Below are 21073 nucleotides of genomic sequence, written 5' to 3'. Positions count from 1 at the left end.
GATTGGGAGGTCAACGGACGAGGCCTGGGGATCCGCAAAATGAAATTCAAAAAGAGAATCCCAGCAACTGAAAGGAATACGAAGAAAGACGGTGTGTGTGTGTGTGTGTGTGCGTGGTGTGGGGGGGGGGAGGAGAGGGGAGATTCGTTGTCTTTCTGCCTCTCTCTGCTCAGAGGAAAGAGGCGAAAAGCAACACCAGAAGAAGCGAAAAAAAAAAGACGACACGGATGCTTAAACGCACAGAAAGGGAAAGAGAGAGAGAGGTGGAGGGGGGATGCCAGAGGTAGTAGGCAGGCTGGAGAAAAGGAGGAGAGCAGAGAAGACAACGCCGGGAGAAAACGCCTGCAACGGTCTGCTTAGCCCAGAGTAGCGCTAAGCTTCCGTACCTTGTTTCTCTCCCGTGTAGTCCTTCTGTGTTGTCCTCGTGTATGCAGGTGGAGATGTGTGTGTGGATGCGTGTCGCATGGAAAAGAACCACGTTTCTTCTCGTCGACAGTGCGAAAACCAAAACGAAGAGGTGGCCACAAACAATAAGAGCACACACAAAAAAAAGGGGGGAAGACAACTCGTTGGATCGTGTTGATGAAGTGCTGAGTTCTTAGGGCCGCAAAAAAGAAAAAAACTGAGAGGGAAATAAAGAGGGGGCGATTTTTCTTTGGAACACTTTAAACTTTGCTTGTATTGACACCCCCTCTCTTTTCTTACGCGCTTAGATGTGTGTGTGTGTGTGTGTGTGTGCAACAGACCTCTGCAGGGGGTATAATTCGGTCGGTGTGTTCTTTGCAGCTCACTGCTTTGTGGTGTTTCTGGGGAGGAAAAAAAAAGATGAGAGGGTGTGCCCTACGGAAAACTAGAAGGTACAAGTCAACACACAGCGCAGTTACTCTTGTAGTGGTGGTGGTAGTGGTGACCGCTTGGCAGTCCTCTTGCGCGATAGAGAAAAGGGGGGGGGTTGGCTGACTTTATTCCTTTCAAAGTCAATCGTTTGAGAAAAGCTGGAACAAAACTTCAAGGGTGATCTGTTGTGCAAGACAGACAAAGCCACCGTTACGTGCGCGCGGCATGGGGGGGGCGGGGAAGGGGAAGGGGCGGCGAGAGATATGAAAGGAAGATACCACAAGAAGAGAGGGACACACACAGAGATGAAGAAAAGCAAAGAAAAATATGGGGAGTGAGACGGAACACCTCAGAAGAGAAGACGCACGAACTAAAAGGAGACAAGAGAGGTGTGCACATATGATGATTTTCCCTTGCACCCTACCCTGTTCTCGGCGTCTTGACCACGCGCCTGATTACCCCTTCTTCACGCCGCCTTTTGTCACGGAGGCACAATAGCAAAAGCGCCTGTAGATGGATGAACGTACACGCATGCGTAGAGGGACACACTTGGCAATGCTGCCGCTCCCCTCCCCCTTTCCCTCTCCCTCTCCCTCTCCCCCCCTCCCCCAACGCCTTTCGGTCACCCCCCAAAGAACACACACACAAAGAGGAGAGGCCGTTTGTACGCAGGGTGGGAATTGTTCTTCCCATGGTGCTTGGGAAAAAAAAAAGTGAAAAACAATGAAACAAGAAGTTGGGTACAACACTGATCATATGGTCTCCGCTGGGCGTATGCAATAAAACACACACACACACACATCTAATATATATATATGTGTATATATAGACGCACATGTATGCGTGTGTGCTGCGTTTGATGACAGTTCCCTTCCTCTCCGTTTTGTTTGGTTTGGTTTGTTTTCGTTTTGTTTTTTAATTTCCAGTGCGCCACCGAACGCAACGCGACGCGAGCAGAACTGAAGAGGAGGGGGGTGAGGGGTGGGGGAAAAATATATAGATGAATACATTTAGAAGAGGGAGGAAAAAAGACACACAGACATAGACACAGCGCACATGGATTCCCATATCTCTGGTGATACAAAGCGCGTCTGTGTGGATTGCGTGTCTCTGCACGTGGTGGTGCGCAGGACACCCCGAAACACAAAATCACCTCTACTTGGCGTACTGAATCACAATTCGAGTGCGCAGCAAGTCAGTGGAGCCCACCGTCTCCACGTTCCACTCGACAGGCAATGGCGAGAGTGGCTTGGTCCGGATCGGTGCCGTCAGCTGATTCCTGGATGGCAACATGTTGCCTCTCTTCTTCACATAGCCCTTTCCGCGCTTTTGAGGTGCCGCGGTGCTCACAGACGCTTTCCTTTGTTGTCGCTCTTCCATGGTTGGGATCCGGTAGTAATTGTTGTACCGCTGAAGCGTCGTGACACTGCAATACGGCACTGAGTAACCAGCACCCTTATCGTGGTACTTGGGACAGCACACCTCCAAAAGCGTAGACACCACGTCGGCGTGTGTGATTGCCATGACATGCATCGGTGGTAGCAGCGCTGGTGGCCCGGCAGACTCGCGGTTTGCGGCTGTGCGCTCTGCCCAAACCTGAAAGTACTTGGGCAAACGCGTCTTTCGCTCCATAGCCACGGCAGTCTGCAGAGACAACGGCACCATGGAACCCGACCCTCCTGCATCACATCGCAGAAAGTGAGTTTTCATCATCTGCTCGCAGCGCCGGACCAAGTCAGACTTGCCCTCAGGGTGTGCGACGCCGCAGCCGTGGTACCCCTCATTCAAACCATCTGATGAACATGACTGGGAGCTTTTGGTAGCCGTCCGACATGCCGCACGCATCCCGGCCGCGCCGTCGGAGTGCGAGGCGATCTTTGCCTCGATAGCACTCGTCGTCGCGGAGCACGTCCACACAGGAAGTGAGGTGTGCGTATTCAACCATTCCTCTGCGTATTTGACCCATGCACTCACCACCCCGGGGCCGATATTGTACTCGGCAAGTAGCTCAGTTTCCTCCGAAGCGCGCGTTCTCAGGAATGGGATTAGCGTTGTGCGAAGCGCTTCCACCTGCGGTTGAAAGAGAAGCCTATCGCCCTCCGCACCGGGGAGACTGGGTGCACCGCTGGAAACGTAGGAACCTCCAAGTAGAGGAGCGGTGCGAAACACCTTTGCCTGTTGCCAATCCGACAAAAGAGGATCCACATACATTGGCATTCTCCCCTCGAAGGCAATGACGTTCATCACTGCTGCAGTCTCGATACAGCGATGAAAGGGGGACACGAGAAAGAGCGTGAACGTTCCGCGGATGCGCTGCTCTACCCTCCTCTCCTGCCGAAGGGCGAAGTACTTGAGCGCCGTCTCGAAGCACTGCATCCGACCGGCATTTGAGAGGGGCGGATCGTAGAAAGGGAGAAGCGCGTTGCCTTTCCATGCGCGATCAGCGTGATCCTGCCGCTCGCCGTGGCGAATCAGCACAAACAAATCCTTCAATTGCTCCTCTTGGTGCCGCGCAGTGCTTTGAATATCTTTTGTGGCCTTCGCAAAGAGTGGGGCCGTCAGTAGTGTCACGGAGTCCGCAGCAGAGACACGCGCTCCCTCTCGCGCATGGCTGCTACTCACTGGAACGCTGCTGCAATTCTGATCATTCCGCATCGTTGGCAAGTGCGTCGTGGCGGCCTGCCGTCGGTGTCACAACTGCCACTCGCAGCTCTTGGTTGAGTCGCGGTGCTCACCGCCTCCACCTTATGCACGGAGTGGGCAAAAAAAAAGGCGCCCAACCTCAACAAACGCAGGCGCTACCGTAACCCAGCACCTGCCTCGTGCCCCAGAATCCCCCCCGGTCACGGGCGAAATAACAAAGCGCTGCTCAAGACTCCCGCAACCACCACCTGAGGCAACTTAGCGCCGTCAGGGCAGCGAGAGCAGCGGGGAGGAGAAGTGAGTGAGTGTGTGTGAGAGAGAGAGGGAGACAAAGAGAGAAAACGGAGTGTCTTTTGAGGCAGAGAAGGCGGTGATGTCCCGCAGAAGGCACACCCTGGATAAGTGATCGGCAAAAATATTATGGCGCGCCTCCTGATGGTCGCCATGGTGCGCACCCTTTGTGTGTCTCGGATTTTAGTTCTTGTCGCTCGCCTCACTACCTCATTGTGTAGTCTAGTAACGATCCTTGTGCGGCCATTTGTGCTGAAGTACTTCTTCGTGTGTGCACAGCTCACCGGCACAGAAGGATGCGCAAGCTGTTCCCTCAAACGGTATGGTGTTTCTTTTCTTCAAAGCGCAAGACAGAGAAACGTGGAGGCACCGCCATGTCCTGGAGAACCAGGGGGGGGGGGGGGGGCGTATGAAAGCGATTGAATGTGCAAAGCAGAGGACACCAGAAAGAGATACACAGGGGTTGAGGGGGCACCAAGGGCGTCGGGACCACACCGTCACAACCATCAGAGCCATCGCTGAAAGACACATGAGGGGAAGCGGAAGGGAAAGGGGAAGGGGGAGAGCAAAGGGAGCAGAAGAGAATTGAAGGGAAAAAACGAGGCTAGACAGCGCAGCAGCCATCGACGGGGAAAAGCCCTTGAAAAAAAAAAGTAATATATGGATATGTACTTCCATGTGCTTCCAGAGCGAGCAACCGCGTCACCGCCACAATCCGAAGAGATCCCACCTTCTCCCTTGCTATCCTCTTTTCGTGTTGCTCTCTACCCTCTTTCCCCTCCTCAACAATTGGTCTCGACCACAATGCACGCCTGCACAGAAAGGCGGAAAAAAAAAAAGAAAAAGATGGCGCACAGTTGAACAACTCGCTCGTAGCGGCTAACAAAGAATGTACACGACGCCATATTACTGTAGTGGTGGTGGCGGCGGTCGTTGCCACCGGGGGGTACCCCTCCTCAGCTAAATGACGCGCCCACGACATCATCAGAAGTCGCGCAGGAACTGGGAAAGTACACGGGTGCATAAACGAGCCCAACTGCACCGAGAACGCTCCGTGGAAAAAAGCGTGCGGCCCCCTCCTTCACGACCCTCTGGGAACCTCTATGTGATCCCGTAGTACAAATCCTGAATACAGACGTTCAGCAACAAGACAAACTAACGTGGAATGGGACGAGTTGGGTGGGGGGGGGGGGAACACAGAAGGAAATCGAAACGAAGTTGAAAAGGATACGGGAAGAGTGGAGCACACTAGACTGCCATTCTGCCGCAGAAAACATTTTGGCCCCCCCCCCTCCCTCCCAACCCCGGCCCGCCGCACACCCATCAAGCGGTGCAATGCCAACGCTAGTCACGCACTGCGGCTATCCCTGGCGCAGTCGCTCGGGCACGGGCTCTGCCCCAAACTCTGACACCCCCACCCGCGCCGCAGGACACCCAAGAACAGCACCCCACCACGCAGGCTGCCACGCGGCAAGGCCCACCCACACCATCCAGGGCGACCCAGGCACGCACAACCCCCCACCCCCAAGCAGCGGGCAGCGAAGGCCGAGCGAAGTCCATCCAGGCCAGGATGGCATTCTGCACACCACACGGGTGGAGCAAACAGGTCCGCTGTCGCCGGTCCCCCCCCTCCTCCTCCCCGGCACAACACCGCCCGGGACCTGGCCGCCGACATCCATGGCGATGAATCACCCCAAGCGCCCCACACCCTAAGCGCCAGACCCCCATCAGCATTGGGTGAGCCTCAGCATTGGCGAAAGGGGGGGGGAGATGGGGGCTGATGGGCTTCCCCCCCCCCACACACACACACAAGAGCCAGGCATTGCATCTTCACAGCGCGCTCAGCTGGCCCCGCCAAAAGAGTTGGCTCAGTAAGAGAAGAAACTGAAATAAGAAGACAGCTTTTTCGCCGACAAATGCCTGGTGCATTTGATGATCTCAGCTCAGTGACCGTCTCACGATGCGCCCCCGCTAACGCAGGTACCTCTGTTTTCTCACCCATCCTTATTAGGTGTCATTCCCTCTGCCACCACCTCAGCGCAGGACGCTACGACGCAGCAGCGGCGGATGCGGAGTCGGGAGCAGACGAAACAACGGCAGCAGCTTTCTTTTTCAACACACTCACGCTCTCCTCGAGCTGTCCATATAACTGAAGCAGCAAGTCATGCTCCCCTTGCAAACGATTGTATTTTTCTTTCCAGGCCTCAACCTCACCGCTTGCGACCCGCAGGCGCTCCAGCTCGGCGGACTGCCGAACCACCTCCTGCTGGAGTCGCTCGCGTGTCCTGCGGTCCGTTGAATCGCTCCAGGGTGATCGCTCCACGCTCACGAAAGGATTCGGGGGAGGAACTGACATTAACCGCCCCCCTAGTCGTCCGCTCAGATGTAATGCGGACTGAGGAGGCTCCGATGACGGAGCCCTCCCCTCAGCCGGCGTGCTCGCACACAGGAGGACTTCACTTGAAGGCGGGTCCAGCCTCTCAGCGCTAGAGGCCTTCATCTTTTGAATTGTGGATTCAAGCTGCAGGATCACCTTCCGCTGCTCCCCTATCTCCGTCTGCAAAACACTGACGGATTCCTGCAGTGCCAGATATCGCTCTTCCCATTCACTGATGCCCTTCCGCAGAGCCAACACTGTGTTGGACTCAGAACCTAACCGATCGCGCAAATCGACCTCCGCCTCCGCACGAGACCGCTTCAGTGACGCGTACCGATCAAGTAGCTCCGTATACTCGTTGCGCGTTTTCTGCGCCTCCGCCTTCCAGGTGGCACTGCAGCGCTGGTAATCCTCAAGCTCAGTGCGGAGATCCTGCAATGTGTTGACAGACTCAATCTCAATCTCACTCAGACGGACCTCCGCGTGATGAGCACGCATGCTTGCGCTTTGCACTTCATGCTCCAGCCCCGCCACTCGTGTAGTGTACTCATTGGAAAGATTCTGCAAAGAGCTGCGCAGCTGCTCTACTTCGTGGCGAAGTTGGTCGGCGGTGCCACTGCTGGATTCCTTTACGGTATCCAGTTGGGTGGCGTAGCTCACTCTCAGCTCCTCTACTTGGTTTTCCAGGACCCCATTCGAGTGCTTCGCTTCGTTGAGTTGGGTCGTGAGGTCGTCAACGAGAGCGTTGCAAATCTGTGCGTCTTTTTCGAGCTGAGCAATGCGCTGTTGTGCGGCGATCTGGCTACCTCGTACCCGTTCCTGGTTACTTCTCCAGCTCTCTTCCCGAACACGGGAGGCCTCCAACTCCTCTTCAAGGTCCTGTACACGCTTCTTCAGCTCACTCCGCTCCTCCGCCACCGCCTTGCGTCTCTCCCTCTCTCTTCCGAGCTTCTCAATCAGCAGCGATATATGACGCTCTCCCTCCCCACTCTGAGCAAGGGAAGCTGTGGCGTTGGCCAACTCTTCTTCAAGCACAGAAACGCGGTCCTTCAGGTATGCATTCTCGCACTGCAACGTAGTCACGTTCTCCATTTCCTTTGCCAGCTGCTCTTGGAATCGTAGCAGCTGCCCCAGGTCACTAGACTCCCTCGCCATCGCCGTCGAAGACGGTGGAGGTGAAGGTTCAGCCGTAACAGGCAACGATGGAGCCGGGTAACACGGCGCATTTAGAGCACGTTCGCTAGCCGAAAGCACTGAAGACGGGTCAGTAGTCATGGCAGGAGTCCCTTCTGGTTGAGGCTGCGACGAATTCTGAACTTCAACCGCCTCTAGCGGTGGCGACTTTGCCGACGATGCGCCAAGTGAAGGTGGTGCTGCAAGCCCTTCAAGTGACCTTGACGCCTCGCCATCCTGTAGCTCAAGTCCACCCCCTGCTCGCGAGGGAGTGGCGTCGAAAAGAACATTACTGGAGGAGTCCTGCTGCCCTGCTTCTTTTGAGGGTGGCAGACAGGGAGGTGATTCGGTGGCGAAGGGAAGCACATCTCCACCGTCGCACAACGCCGCGGGTTTAGACTGCGAGGTGATTACCGAGAGGCTGTGTGTGGACGATGATGAAAGCGGCGTCGGAGACGCTGGTGGCATAGTACCCACCAGTGCAGGTCCACGCAAGAAGGCCTCTGGGGTAGTCGGCGAGAGCAGCGCCTCGCTCAGCTCATTCTCCTCCCATCTTTCCACCCCAGCGCCTGTGTCCAAGCTTTTGGAAGAGGAAAGCGGCGGCTGGCGCAGCGCGGAGCCCTTCAAAGAAAGGGTAGTGTCTAGCCCAACGTGTGCACTATCCTCCTGCTCGAAATCCTCCACCTCATCGTCGCCAAGGAGATCCACAGCATCGTCAATCCGCTGTTGGATTTGATCTAGTAAGCTGTTCCACATTGACGTCTGTCAAGTACGTCAGCAAGCGGCTGGCAGGACATAAAAGTCACAGCAAATGAGCTCTTCGAAAGAAAAGAATTTCACTCGGTGTGTCACATGCGCGTTCACCAACACATGCACGCACGCACACGCTGCCAAGCACCGTGGTAGAGGCCGTGTTACTGAAAACTGTAGACCCTGTGAAATTTTCTGCCTGCTCTTCCGTCTCCTGACTATTGCTTTCAAGCAACGAAAATAAAAAGTCGGCAGAGGTGGGTAGCGAGTAAGAGAAAAAAGAAAGAGGAAAATGGAGCCAACTAGTTTTTACGCAAACAGGGAAACAACAAGAGAGAGAGTCATGGGGAAAAGCGGCAGATTTGAATGGCGGTGCACGACGGCCCTTTGGCGTTTTTGTTCAGAAAGGGCTTCGGTGTTCACGCTCAAGTGGACGCGAAGCTACACTCCTTTTCAACTGTTCCACCCGTGCTTCAAGTGTTCGGTTTGGGGATGAGAATTGGGGGGGGGGCGGAGGGCGGAGGGAGGGGATCAAAACAGGGCATCCTTTTTTGTTTTTGAGTCCCACCACTCTGGAGGAATACACATTTCTCTTCACAGCTTTCCATTTGCTCTGCTACACCACCACCCCGTGGTTATGGTAGGCGGGAGCAACAAAACAAAAGCAGTATAAGTACAGGGTAGGAAAGCTCAGATAAAGCCCCGAAACATAAATCGTGTGCTGACGAGGCTCGCATCGTCGGGCTACCAAAACAAGCAAGCCTCGTCAAGACATCATGGTGACGCGACATGACCACCCCCGCACGAGTGTTACCGCTCCACGCTGCTCGGCCAATACTCCACACCCCCGCGGATATGTTGCCTAGACCTGGTAGAGAATGCTGCAGATTTGCTTGCGGAGAGCTCTTGAGACGTAGAGCCACTAACACCGCCCAAACGATGAGATAGTGGGAGGGGCGGAAGAAACACTTCGCTGGTATCGCTCCATGAGGGGGGGGTGAAAAGTATTTCCTCTGCCTCATGTGCCACGATGTCTCCTCCACACTGCATCGGCTGGGGAGCTCGTTGAACATTGCATGAAAGCGAACTGGCTCTACGCGACACGTTCTCTTCGTAGTCCGGGGAGAGGAGCGCCGTCATGACTGCGGAGAGAGAAAGGTGTCCGCAGAACCCCAAGTAGGCGTCCTGCCGATGCCACCGTGCCCACTCTTTCTTGTATTGTTCAATCACAAAAATGACGTGCACAACACAAAGGAGAAGTGCCACAAAAAGAAGCGTAACAAGGGGTGTGTAATACGCGCACGCGGTTGCCAAGAGTGCAACTCCAAACACATTCTGGGAAAAAAGAAGCGGCAATGACAGTTGAGCATTGTAGATGCGAACGACATCCTGCATGTGAACAGCCGCGGCATCGCGCTCAAGGTTGCGGTGAGAAAGCAAATAGAGGTCGTAGTACATCAGCGCGCAACACGCGAAGGGTGTAACAGGTACGCACCAGAGATACAAAAAATTGTTCGAAAACTTTGGCAGAGACAACGCTCCCTTTACTCTATGTTGCAAATGCACTGAAACGTAGGCGTAGTAATAAGTGAGAATACAATTTGTGACTAAAAACTGAACTACGGCCAGCGAACCCAGTAACACTTGACCCATGATCCAGTAACCGACGCACAGGGAACAGTTGAGGCCAAAAATGAGAAACCGAATTACCCCCATGAAAAGAATCGTGCTGCTCGCTTGGCGACAGAAAACAGGCACAAAAAGCAGTGTGTATAAAACGCAGAGACAACAGTAAAGCGTCACGGAGTCTGGAAAAGGATACAGCCGTCCCACTGCTCTTTGCCATTGAAGCAGCTCGAGAACAAGACCAACACACGAGCCAAAAAAACCTAGACAGACCAGGAACAGGTAAACCCCGGCAAGGTGTACGGGAAGTCGAGAGCGGAGGAGGAGGAGGAGAAGCGAAAAAGCCGCTACTACGCCCGTATAGACTGTTATTGGAATCCAAACAAACCATCGATCGATTGCGCCATACCGATCCAGAAGGAGAATCAGCTGAATGGTGCATTCAGAACTGAAGGTGAGCGTCATCGGCCACGTAACGTCGGAGCCCCCGACTAATGTGATTGAGCTTGAGTATGCGAGTTTGTTCCTAGTGAGGTAAACTGAGGTCGCAGCTCCTTTATGGGGCTGCAGAACGACAGTCAATGCCGAGGCGCACTCCTCGCCGCTTGCATCAAGCGCGTTGAGAAGAGTGAAGCGAGCGCCTCGAGAGACAACTCCCTCTATGGCGCCAGCTAAAGGGTCCAGAGTCACCGAGCACGGCCCAATTCCACTCGATGAACCCGGAACATATTCTTTGCGTGTCCCTGTTACCGGTACAATCTCGAACACAGTCACACTGTTGCTGTTCATACCAGCCTCCATTACGATCAGCTCCGTTAGCGCTGCAGAAAATGTTCGTTTCTCAAAGACGAGAGAGCCATTACTTGAACTTTCGATCCGGTCTCGGAAAGGTGTAATGGACCACAAAGGGTCAAGAAGATACTGACTGTCGATAGATATGGTCCCGCCACACCTTGTCACCCCAACGCGTACACCCGACACCGCGGTGCCGACGAGTATGACAACACTGGCTAGAATTACGACTAGTCGGGAAATCGACTCGGGTGGCAGCATTGTTCAGGAGAGATGCACTGGTGGGAAAGGGAGAGTGAAAACCTGCTTAGCTGTGGATGGTAAAAAAAACCGTCACTGCCCATGTGTATAACATTTTCACCTGTGTCGTTCATCAAAAAGAAAAAATCAGTATTGGAGAGCACAAATTGGGAGTAAAATCATGAAAATTAGTCACCAGCGAAATTTCACACAAATTAACGCTGCTTCTGATCGTAAAAATAAAATGTGGCGTATAAAACGAATGTTGCAACTAGCGCCTTCTTACTTGTGGAAGACAATCAATGCGTTTTATTGCAGGAAGCGCCTCCGAATTTTCTCTTTCAGTTAATTTCCACTTTTATTCCATCACTTTGTATTCTTTCCAACTTTCGAAAAAAAAAAAACTACATCAGAGCATTGGCAAGCGAAAAAAAAAAGTGGTAATAGAAGAACAAAAAAAAAACCTGGCATGTTTTTTTTTTCAGAGGTGATGGACCATGTAAGAGAACCACTTTCATTCATATCTTCGCTACGCGAGCGAGTCCTGATATTATTTCCGGCTGTGTAGCTTATCACGCAACGATAACGATTTTTTTTTGGTAGTGGAATCACATATTGAAACGGGATCGAAAAAAAAAAGATACTGTTTGTGTGTATAAGTTAACGTACCGTACATCGAAGGATAAAGCGGAGAACAGTTTTCCGGTCCCGGGAATTCGTGCTGTTATAAACGAAATTTTTCGTCACACAAACTTGGGCGCTTTTTTGCGGCGTCCCAGCGCGTCCAAATGATCAATATTAATACCATTGTCCTTCAAAGCGGGCAAGCGGCCTTGCTTTTTAAGAAAAACAATAGTGCTTTTTGCTCCTTTGGTAATGCGCTGGTGCGCATCCCATATGGCAGGCTTGAACTCGGTCACAGCCTTGACCACCTCTGCCTCGGTGAGCGTGTCAAGAAGTGAGCCAACAAAGGAAATAAAAACGTGAGTGAATTGATATTGCGCTAGACTCACACGGCACTGAGAAGCCGCAGTCTGAGTCCCCTCAATCATTTTTTCCCACGGAACAGCTTGATGATCAGACTCGGCAAGTGCTTGACAGGTTTCATACTTGAGAGATGGTACAAACGAAAATAAAAGGCATGCCTCCAATATAATTGCGTCGGCCTCTGTGAAGTGTGCGTCGTGAACAACCTTTCGCACCTCGTAGCTCAAGACACGCGACCCTGAAGGATCGTTGTCGAGGCCGGTTACAAAAAGAAACCATATTCTGTTCAGCCAATCTCGAAGATGGCTGCCACTAGGGTTCTCCAACCTGCTCATGCAAATCTGTTCGAGTAAAACAGAGCGCGCCTTTTTGTTGGTGCGAAACGCTACTTCTTCCTTTGGGGTGAATGTGAGATCCGTCTCTTTTCTTCCGTATTTCTCTGCAGTGATACAAACTCGCGTGAGCACCTGGTGCGTGCGGCGGCAGCACCATTTTCCGGTTACAATGTCGCCCACTGTTCGCATCACACCAGTGTCTCCGGCAGCAGTCGGCGCCACGCTGCCGGTACCACTTTTTCGTAGTTTTTTGTTGCCCTGTGCCTCTGTTTCGAGGGGGGCACGAGACCGCCATGTAACCAAGAGTTGATATTGGTAGAAGCCTGTCCATTTTTTGTCACTTTTAAGTCTTAACCACACATACTGATTTCCTTCCGGAACAATTTGATCGGTGCTCTCTAGTTTCAATTTCTTGTCTGAGATATCCACATCGCGATACGGGTCAGCTGTGTCCAGATTTTTGTCCTTTGTGAACTGAATACGCGCGGTCAAGAATGGTACTAGTTCACTTTCTTCGATGTTCAGAGAATCTGCGTCGATTTCATTTTGGCGTTCATGTTCATCCTCCGAGAACAAAGGAATAACAAACCGCTGTTTCGCTTTGAGTTTGGAGAGATCGATAATCTGCTTTCCATGAAGCAGAGTATACGGCTCTTTTTTTCGAGAATGTTCGCTCACTGTTACGACAAATGAAAGACTTTCAGGTGATTCTTCGACTCTGAATCTCAAAGTGTCATTGTAAAATGGGGCATTCGAGCTTTGCTGTATAGATGACCGCTGTGCAGCTGACAGAGCTTCCCCTGAAGGCACATCAACAAGTTTTACGGCGACTTGAGTCGTGCAGGGAATCGGATCGTCTTCTGTGTGGGGGTAGTTTTTTCCCCTCAATATGTCGATGTCGAGAAATCCGGAGACCATCGTTCTTCAAAAAAAAAAACCCAAAGAGTTGCACAGGGCAGGAAATTTGTTTCAGACGTTTACGGAGTGAAACAGAGATGAAGTAGCTTGAATATTTACTAATGTGAACATTTTCCTTTTTCCGAGAAATTCCGTTGGGTGAAAATGTGGAAAGGTGGTGTGAATGGAACTCACTCCATGCACCTAGCCAGTCTTTAATTTTGCCTGTGAGAATACTCAAGTATTTTTGCATGCTTTCGCTTGGCAGCATTTCAACTCTTCTTTCTTTCTATTGGAGAGTTACATGTGGGTAAAAGAGTTCCTCACAATCTAAAAAAGGAGCACCTAAAAACAGTTTTGACGCTGTTGCCCTACAAAATAAAAGATATCGATTAAATTTTTCAACAGCTGCTTCTACTCAACTCAGATTACAACCATCGCAAGACCTCTGGAGCTACATATCAAAAGATCAAAAAAAAAACGAAGGTTGGTGGAGCCGATAAACGCATTAGCTTATGCTGAAAATTGCAAGACAGGCAACTATCATTACACAAACTCCCCATTCGATGGGAAGGGGGGAAGTCCCCTGTGGAACTACAGCTTCTGCAGAGGTATTCTCCGTGAAGTCACTAAAACCTCTATTGCCCATGATTGTATTGGCGTTGCCTGGGGGGGCTCACGTGGAACCGCTTTCTACTTCGCTGACGGCTCCTGCGCCTCTCAAACGCATATCGGTCAAGGCGCTGCGACTGCCTGCGCACAGACACAAAGAACCCATCTAACATTACTGCTAATTGTCTGGAACCCTTTCTCTGAAGCTCTCATGAACCCACCCGCAAACGAGGGCCACGTATCCGTCTTGCCCCCTCTCCGCCAAAGACGACACTCAAAAGGTCCGCAGATATTTGAGATCACCGAACCTGCGCCGCCCTTTCACACAAGCACATCGAAGGAGACCCCGATAGTTCGTAGTAACAACTTGAAAACAACACTTCCTGGCTCCCTTGTTGCTCTGGCACCCTTGGCCCTCAGCCCCCCCCACCCCACCCTCGTGCCCCAAAACGAACCCACGCCAGTCGCAGCCCCCCCCCCCCCGGCCAAAGAGACTTCGGAATCCACCCGCTGGCTCCTGCCTTGCTCCTCCCCTGGGATTCATGACGGGCATGCCGTCCGAGACGCCATCCCGCTAGGCCCCCAGAAAAAAAACGTTCGCACCCACACCCAGCGATACATTGCATCCCCATTTTGGCATCACTGCTAAGATCCCGGCATTCTGTGCCCACACTCTTTGCAATGGAGTCAAGCAGTGTGCTTCGACAATTCTTCCTGACCGTCGGTTCGCGTATTTCGAGCACCGGCCGCGTGAAAAGAACCACACGATCCTGTACGAAACGCGTGTGTTGACTCACAAAAGCCGTCTCCTAAGTCAACACCTTTGGAGGCAGAGAATTGGGCGTGCCTGAACACCCTCAACGCCACAAACCGGAGGTGGTTCAGGCGCAACGCCTGCCGCACTAAAGCAACTGGGCCGCCGTCGAGTTCAGACCCTTTTCCCGGCATCCAACCAACACCACGTCAGCCCTATTTTCCCCAGACATCTTCATCACGCAATATCTGGCGCGACACCCCTTTACCCACGCAGCCTGCAAGGATTGACAGGGCCCATCGGAGTTTTCAAACCCCACCCTTGGTCCCCGCACCGCGACTTCCCACGGGCAGCGCCCTGTAGGTATCCAGCAAATTGTGCATAGACACCCCATACCCCGTGCGCGCTTCAGAATCTGGGTCGCCGACCGCCGTCCACCTCCTCGGTATTCTCTCGTCTGGTGGCCCTCTGGAACTCCATGTCCTGCGCCAAGGTGTGGAACACCACCCCAGCCACGACAGATAATCACACGCGCACCTTGGTTTGCATACTTTTGCATTCCCCCACTTTCTCCGGCTACGGCGTAGCTGCGCTTTATGCAGGCGGTGATCGTGCCCATCCCCTCTGAATCGTGCCGGAAAGCGGCTCTCCACATGGCTTGCCCCCCGGGTCATGAAAACCAGAACGTTTCTCCAATTACGTATCTTAATAGGGTGCTGACCCCCCCCCCCGATACACGCATCCAAATCCGAGCGCCACCGCGGCAGCGCATGGACCCATAGCCATGGTAAAGCGCGCAAAAGCCCCAGCCGGTAATCTGGCGAAGGGGAGGCAATAGCCACCCGGATAGCGCCCCCACCTACCGAAGAAAAAGTTTTCGTAATCCCGCCTCTAACCTTACGAGCAAATTGTTAGGTGAAGTCTCTTTTTGGCCTTCACAAATTTGCCCGTACCACACGTCATTTCGCAGGCAACTTCAGCCCAGAGGCGCCATGACAAAGTATAGGTTTGCAAAAAGGTGGCGAGTATGTGAAACCCCACGGTGCAGGCGCGAAATTTGGTCAGGTCACCATCTGCAGATCAAGAAGTCCTCCGTCACCAAGCCTGGGCTGCAGAACCCCACGGCAGGGAGACAGAAAGACATAGACCCGCATATGGCGTTGCTTTTTCCTTCGGGGGTGACTTCTCATAGCACTTCGGTGGGGAACCGTTTTGTTCATGGTAGTCCTGGTTTTATTCATCGCATTCCCAACCCAGGAGCTAATACAGAGCCTCATTGGAGCGCACGCTGTTCAGCACCTCGTGCGGCCGATTCCGTGTTACCCGACGTCGCTTGATTTCCATGCCCCTCCACACCGAACCCCCGAAGCCCAAACCTCAACTACACTACAAATGAATGACGATCGGGTACGCGACAGCCGGGGAAAAGGAGCGTTCACACTCCAGCCGCCCACCCCCGTAGGCTGGCCGTGTTCCTCCCCCTCCCTAACCGCAGGGCTTTTGTTAACAAAAGGGGTCGGTGAGCGAGCGCGCAAAAAGAAAACACACACGTAGGCCTATGTCGTGGTTACGATCATTGCCCCCACAAAAGCCGAGGTTGCGGCCTTTCGCCCCACGGAGGGCGCACCAGCGGCGGCAAGGGATGGGGTGTGCCGGTCGGCGGGCATAGCCTTTCAGCTTTGCACCCCCGAGCGCACCATCGTTGCCGTCAAGCGCCAAAAGCCGCGCCCATATCGTTCTCTTTTGTGAAATGGATTTTTCACAATCACCGAGCATAGAAACCACAGGGCGTGAAAGAGTTGTTGTCTTTGTGCCAAAAAAAACAACATTCTTTGGCAAGTGGGCTGCCTTACTCTATCCGGCCGCCGCCATAGCACCATGGAATGGGTCTCGGGAGCGATTTTTTGAAACGTGGAAGGCTAATTTGTTGATTTTCTATGTTCTCTATCCCGTGGGTGTGGAAGCGGGCTGGGTTTCTTTCGTTCTGCGGCGTTTGCTGCGATCTGCTGAGTACACATTTGCGAGCCCATTACCGTTTTTGGGTCACTCCCTAGGCGGCCCTGGCGATGAAAAAGGTGCAAAACCCACCTGGCCCAAACGCCGAAGCATGTCCTTCAAGGGCGCCCCCCCCCGACGGAGCAACCCCCCTTTTGAATGGCGTCGGATCGCTTTGTTCGTTTGTTGCTGTTCCCGGAATCGGGGCTGAGTGCGATAGGGCATTCTCATTGAATAGTCCTCCCTGGAGTCTACCGCAGAGAGGAGGAGTTGGCGCAGAACCCGGGATTCTGTGCTTTGACTTGCACCTTTCAGATCCTTATGCACTTGGCGAACGCTTACTCGATCGAGTACTGTGCATTTGTTGTTGCTCACCCTCGCCAGTGGGCGATGCGCGGGGTCAACGCCATGACTGGTCTTACGCCGGGAAGGGGTGTGGGGGTCATCGTTGAAAATCTCCCTTCTGGACGCTGCCGTGCGTATCGGGGGGGGGGGTGCAGGACTGTGGGGGCGCGATTTGGCAATTCAACCGCCACACAGCTTTTTCCTCCCCCCACAAGGGGTATTGGCGATTATATTTGCGGATTCTTGATGTTCGTGAGTCCTGTGGAAAGTACATTCGCGATGTGCCCTTTTCACCCAGTTCGTAAATTGCGCGAGGCTCGTCTGTCGCTTGGCCTTGGTTGGGGTGCGAGGTGCTGATTGCTGTCGGCACGGTGCGTCCATGTTGGGTCTTCTGTGCTTTTTGCACCGTACTTTTATTACACGTTTTGCGTTTAGATACACGCACGCACTAAAAATATGTAGTTGTCTGGAGAAATGGCGCTGAACTAATCGTTGATACCTCGCCTGTTCGCAACACCCACTCTTTGACCAATGTTTGGCTCCGCGCGCTCTGCCCTTTGGGTCTCTAACTTGTCGGGCGGGGTGGGGCCTTTGAGCAGGAATTTGGAGCAGATCATCAACGCGGTAGGCTTCAGATTCCATTTCCGGAATTTTTTTTGCAATCCTATGCCGACTAACTGCGGAGAAATTGGATCCGGGGCATCGCGCTAAGGGGTTGGGTCCCTGACTTTTTTATGGGTAGTTTTTTTTACACCTTTGACAGCACCACAGCAATTTTTTCATCGCTTTTAAAACGACCAGTCATCACTTTGAGCTGTTGCGATCACACTTTTCGTGTTCTCAACTTGCTCATGCCAGATATTGGGAAATTGACAAAATAGCTTCCAGGCGACTGAACACAAACTGCCAAGGCACTGGCTGAAAGAACGCTGCATGTCTTTTTGTCTCGAATCATTGATCCATCCGCTTCATTCCGAGGTCATCGCGCCCTGGTCGAGAATGTCGCAAAAGTTCTGGGACATAGTTGGGTCTACGAGCCTGCTGCGATTAGGAGCAGGCAGCCCTCATCTCCCCCCCCTTTCGCCAACGCTGAGGCTCACCGAATGCTGATGGGGGTCTGGCGCTTAGGGTGTGGGGCGCTTGGGGTGATTCATCGCCATGGATGTCGGCGGCCAGGTCCCGGGCGGTGTTGTGCCGGGGAGGAGGGGGGGGGACCGGCGACAGCGGACCTGTTTGCTCCACCCGTGTGGTATGCAGAATGCCATCCTGGCCTGGATGGACTTCGCTCGGCCTTTGCTGCCCGCTGCTTGGGGGTGGGGGGTTGTGCGTGCCTGGGTCGCCCTGGATGGTGTGGGTGGGCCTTGCCGCGTGGCAGCCTGCGTGGTGGGGTGCTGTTCTTGGGTGTCCTGCGGCGCGGGTGGGGGTGTCAGAGTTTGGGGCAGAGCCCGTGCCCGAGCGACTGCGCCAGGGATAGCCGCAGTGCGTGGCTAGCGTTGGCATTGCACCGCTTGATGGGTGTGCGGCGGGCCGGGGTTGGGAGGGAGGGGGGGGGGCCAAAATTTTTTCTGCGTGCTATTGGGGGCTTTGGTGGTTGTGGGGTGATGTCGCCCACCAAGGTGATTTGTTGTGGTTGTGAAGGCTGTGTGGATTACAATAAAGTTAAGCTAGTTTTTGCAGCGTAAGGGGTTCATGGCTGCGGGGATGGCTTATTTTTGAGGCTACTGTTTGGGATTGTGTGGGGTACGCAGCTTGGAGGGTACCTGGCAGTTAAAGGGGCGAGGGTCCATCATGTTGAGTCGTTTGTCAAAGCGGGTTGTGGTTCGCGTGGGCTCTTGTGCTGGGTGTGTGCGGGCTGTCTCGTTATTGAAGGGACGTCGCATGTGGAGGGTTTTCCATTCATCTCTGTCGCCCAGGAGGGCTGGAGGCTATCATGTGAAAGGCTATTTTCGCGCCTCACCGGCCGCATCAGAGTCGCTGTCGTTTACAGGCATCAGTGGTGCCCTCGGGGGCTGTGAAGGCACACGGTTATTCTCTTCCACTGCATTAAATATATATTTTTTAACCAGCAGAGTTGAGGTTGTGCTGACTTTTGGGAACCTGCAGCGGCAGGGGTTAAGGTTCAACTATCACCTGGGCAGTTTTCAGTGTGTAGAGTGCAAAGGAAAATAAGAAATGATGAGACCAATCTTAGCGTTGTTTTTATGATTGCTGGTGGTGTTGGTGTGGAGGCTCGCAGTCCGAGAGTTTTGACGATGCGTGTGTATCATGCAGTGAGCACGAAGCGTTTTTGTTTTGGCAGTTATTTAATTAGGAAACGCGTGTGTGTGCGTGCGTGTGCATTTCATGACATTTTGCACATTGTTGCCGCAATGAAGGCCAATGAAGAGGTTCTCATGCCGAGGAAATCAGCGATAGGGGAAGACTGAGAGCTGCAACAGCGAGGCGAGGAAACGATAAACTTCCTTTTGGTTGCGTAGCTGTCGACTGTTCTTCTAAGGAATGTGTTTCTTACATCCGAATCGGTGGTTCCACGATTGATACGATTGCGCACTGCGTCACTCACGGAGACACCTCCGGTGGATGAGACATCAGAAGCGGTATTAAGTGAATAGCGACAGGTTTCCAGTATTGCCGCCTCAAAGTTTTCGTGCTGAGGTCATTGATACACGGTGGTGCCATGTAGCTTTCTTTCTTGTGGACTGAGTACAGGGGATGACTAAAAAAGTGAATGCATATATGCATATATATTTCTGAATGTTTGTGTCTTTGGGCAGAACGCAGAGTTAATGCTCTTCGCACCCTTAAAGAGAAAAAAAAAACCAAACTTGGGCGATATTTGGCTCGTGGGACAGCTTCTCCCCCGCTAGCTGCCGCACGCACTTTTACTGTTTACTATCAAGTCCACTGGTGTTGCTAAAGGAGTTGCCACCTCAAAAACCAGCATTGCGAATATTTTCCTTCCCTCGCGTTCATATATGTTACTTGCCCGAAAAGCAACGCTGGCGTTGGCGGTTGGGTCTCTACTTTTTTTTTCTCGGACTCCTCTCATTTTCTACAGTGTGAAAATCAGGCCTCAAAAGAGCACCATTCACTCCGAAAAAAAAAGCTTCACCTTTTCTTTCGCATCCAGATGTCGACCGAACAGGGCCAAAACGCGGTTGTTCGTGTGAGCTCGAACAAGCGCAAGTTCGGCTACGTCGATTACGCCAAGCACCGTCTTCATGAAGGCTACGCCGAGGTAATGATCTCTGCTCTCGGAACTGCCATTGCAGACGCTGTTTCCGTTGTGGAGATGCTCAAGAACCAGGGCGTTGTCGAGGTGAAGAAAATCTACACTGCGCGCGCCCACTTCGACGATGTGCGCACTTCCACTACCGACAAGATTGAGGTGACTGTTGTAAAGTCCGCTGACTTCGATGCGATCTACGATCAGCAGCAGAAGGATCGCGAGCTGGCAAAGGCCCGGGCTGCGGCCGGTGAGATGGATGGTGAGTAGCACAGCTGAACTGGTGCTGGAAATCACAGCAAAAAAAATGAAGCTTTTGAAGTAGAAGCAGGTATATATTGTTTTGCTTCGTTGTCCTGTATCGCCAGGAAGAACAATATTTTCACTTTTTTTAAATGACTGAAAAAAGGCATCTGCCAAATAAAGAGTACAGCCGAGCTGCGTAGACGAACTGCAGAAAAGTCCAGAAACATACACGAATTCTCGTCTAAGACGCTGTGGTGTGTCGAGCCCTATGCATGTTAGACGACTTGGCAAAGGCGATGACGTGTTAGTTGGTGAAAGGAACGAGAAAAAAAAACACTATTTTCAAGTCAGTGTACGGACTCGATTTTTCCCCGACAAAAGATTGTAGCAGAGCAGCGTTTTTTTCCCTCCCTTTGGGCCTTCCGCAAAACTACAATGGCAAATAAAATCCCAATCTTCCCACAAAAACTAAACAAGCGATGAGCAGAAAGGCAAAACCCGCAGGTTTCGCGCCTGATTTCGCGGACCTAAGTGGTGTGTCCTGGTGACTCTGTTACAGCGCGCATTCTTGCGCAGCCAATCTCGATGTTACGCGTACGGGTTCAAATGCGATACAGAAATTCTGAAAAAGGTCGCTATGCCAAGGTTTTTTTTTTACTTTCCCTCTATTCTTTCGCTCTCTTTGCATGGGTTTAGACCCTCTTCGACGACAACCAGCTCTTCTAGCCTTATGTTTCCATCATCATCAGAAGCGACTACCCCGCCCATGTTCCAAAGAATTTTTTCTGCCCTTGCCCCTCAGAAGGTGAACTCTCTCTCTACCCCAAAGACGAAATCTCGTCTGCACTAGGGTGCTCCAGATTTAACAATCACCGTGCTGAAACTGGCGATTGGTTCTGCTATTGCTGTTTTGCAGGCGCTCCGTGACTCGGTCATGGTTGAAATAA

The 21073-nt window shown here is 52.7% G+C and overlaps 5 protein-coding genes across 5 annotated transcripts; 1 reads left to right on the top strand and 4 right to left on the bottom strand.

Annotated features, from left to right (window-relative positions):
* Positions 1-1992: 1992 nt before the first annotated feature.
* Positions 1993-3492, bottom strand: JKF63_06240 (uncharacterized protein; the record flags this gene model as incomplete). Its single annotated transcript, XM_067902190.1, has 1 exon — positions 1993-3492. One exon carries the CDS (start codon positions 3490-3492, stop codon positions 1993-1995), a length of 1500 nt encoding a protein of 499 aa, XP_067758687.1.
* A 2326-nt stretch (positions 3493-5818) lies between these two features.
* Positions 5819-8077, bottom strand: JKF63_06239 (uncharacterized protein; the record flags this gene model as incomplete). The annotated part of the gene is made up of 1 exon (XM_067902189.1): positions 5819-8077. The coding sequence occupies one exon, from the start codon at positions 8075-8077 to the stop codon at positions 5819-5821; it is 2259 nt and encodes a 752-aa protein (XP_067758686.1).
* Positions 8078-8881: 804 nt separating this feature from the next.
* JKF63_06238 (uncharacterized protein) lies at positions 8882-10750 on the bottom strand (the record flags this gene model as incomplete). Its single annotated transcript, XM_067902188.1, has 1 exon — positions 8882-10750. One exon carries the CDS (start codon positions 10748-10750, stop codon positions 8882-8884), a length of 1869 nt encoding a protein of 622 aa, XP_067758685.1.
* Positions 10751-11472: 722 nt separating this feature from the next.
* Positions 11473-12969, bottom strand: JKF63_06237 (uncharacterized protein; the record flags this gene model as incomplete). Its single annotated transcript, XM_067902187.1, has 1 exon — positions 11473-12969. One exon carries the CDS (start codon positions 12967-12969, stop codon positions 11473-11475), a length of 1497 nt encoding a protein of 498 aa, XP_067758684.1.
* A 6815-nt stretch (positions 12970-19784) lies between these two features.
* JKF63_06236 (uncharacterized protein) lies at positions 19785-20150 on the top strand (the record flags this gene model as incomplete). The annotated part of the gene is made up of 1 exon (XM_067902186.1): positions 19785-20150. The coding sequence occupies one exon, from the start codon at positions 19785-19787 to the stop codon at positions 20148-20150; it is 366 nt and encodes a 121-aa protein (XP_067758683.1).
* Positions 20151-21073: the final 923 nt, after the last annotated feature.

The sequence above is a fragment of the Porcisia hertigi genome, chromosome 13 (assembly GCF_017918235.1).
Source record: "Porcisia hertigi strain C119 chromosome 13, whole genome shotgun sequence".
Taxonomy (NCBI): Eukaryota; Euglenozoa; class Kinetoplastea; order Trypanosomatida; family Trypanosomatidae; genus Porcisia; species Porcisia hertigi.
The sequence above is the reverse complement of the archived record's forward strand: the minus strand, read 5'-3'. Positions and strand labels throughout refer to the sequence as shown.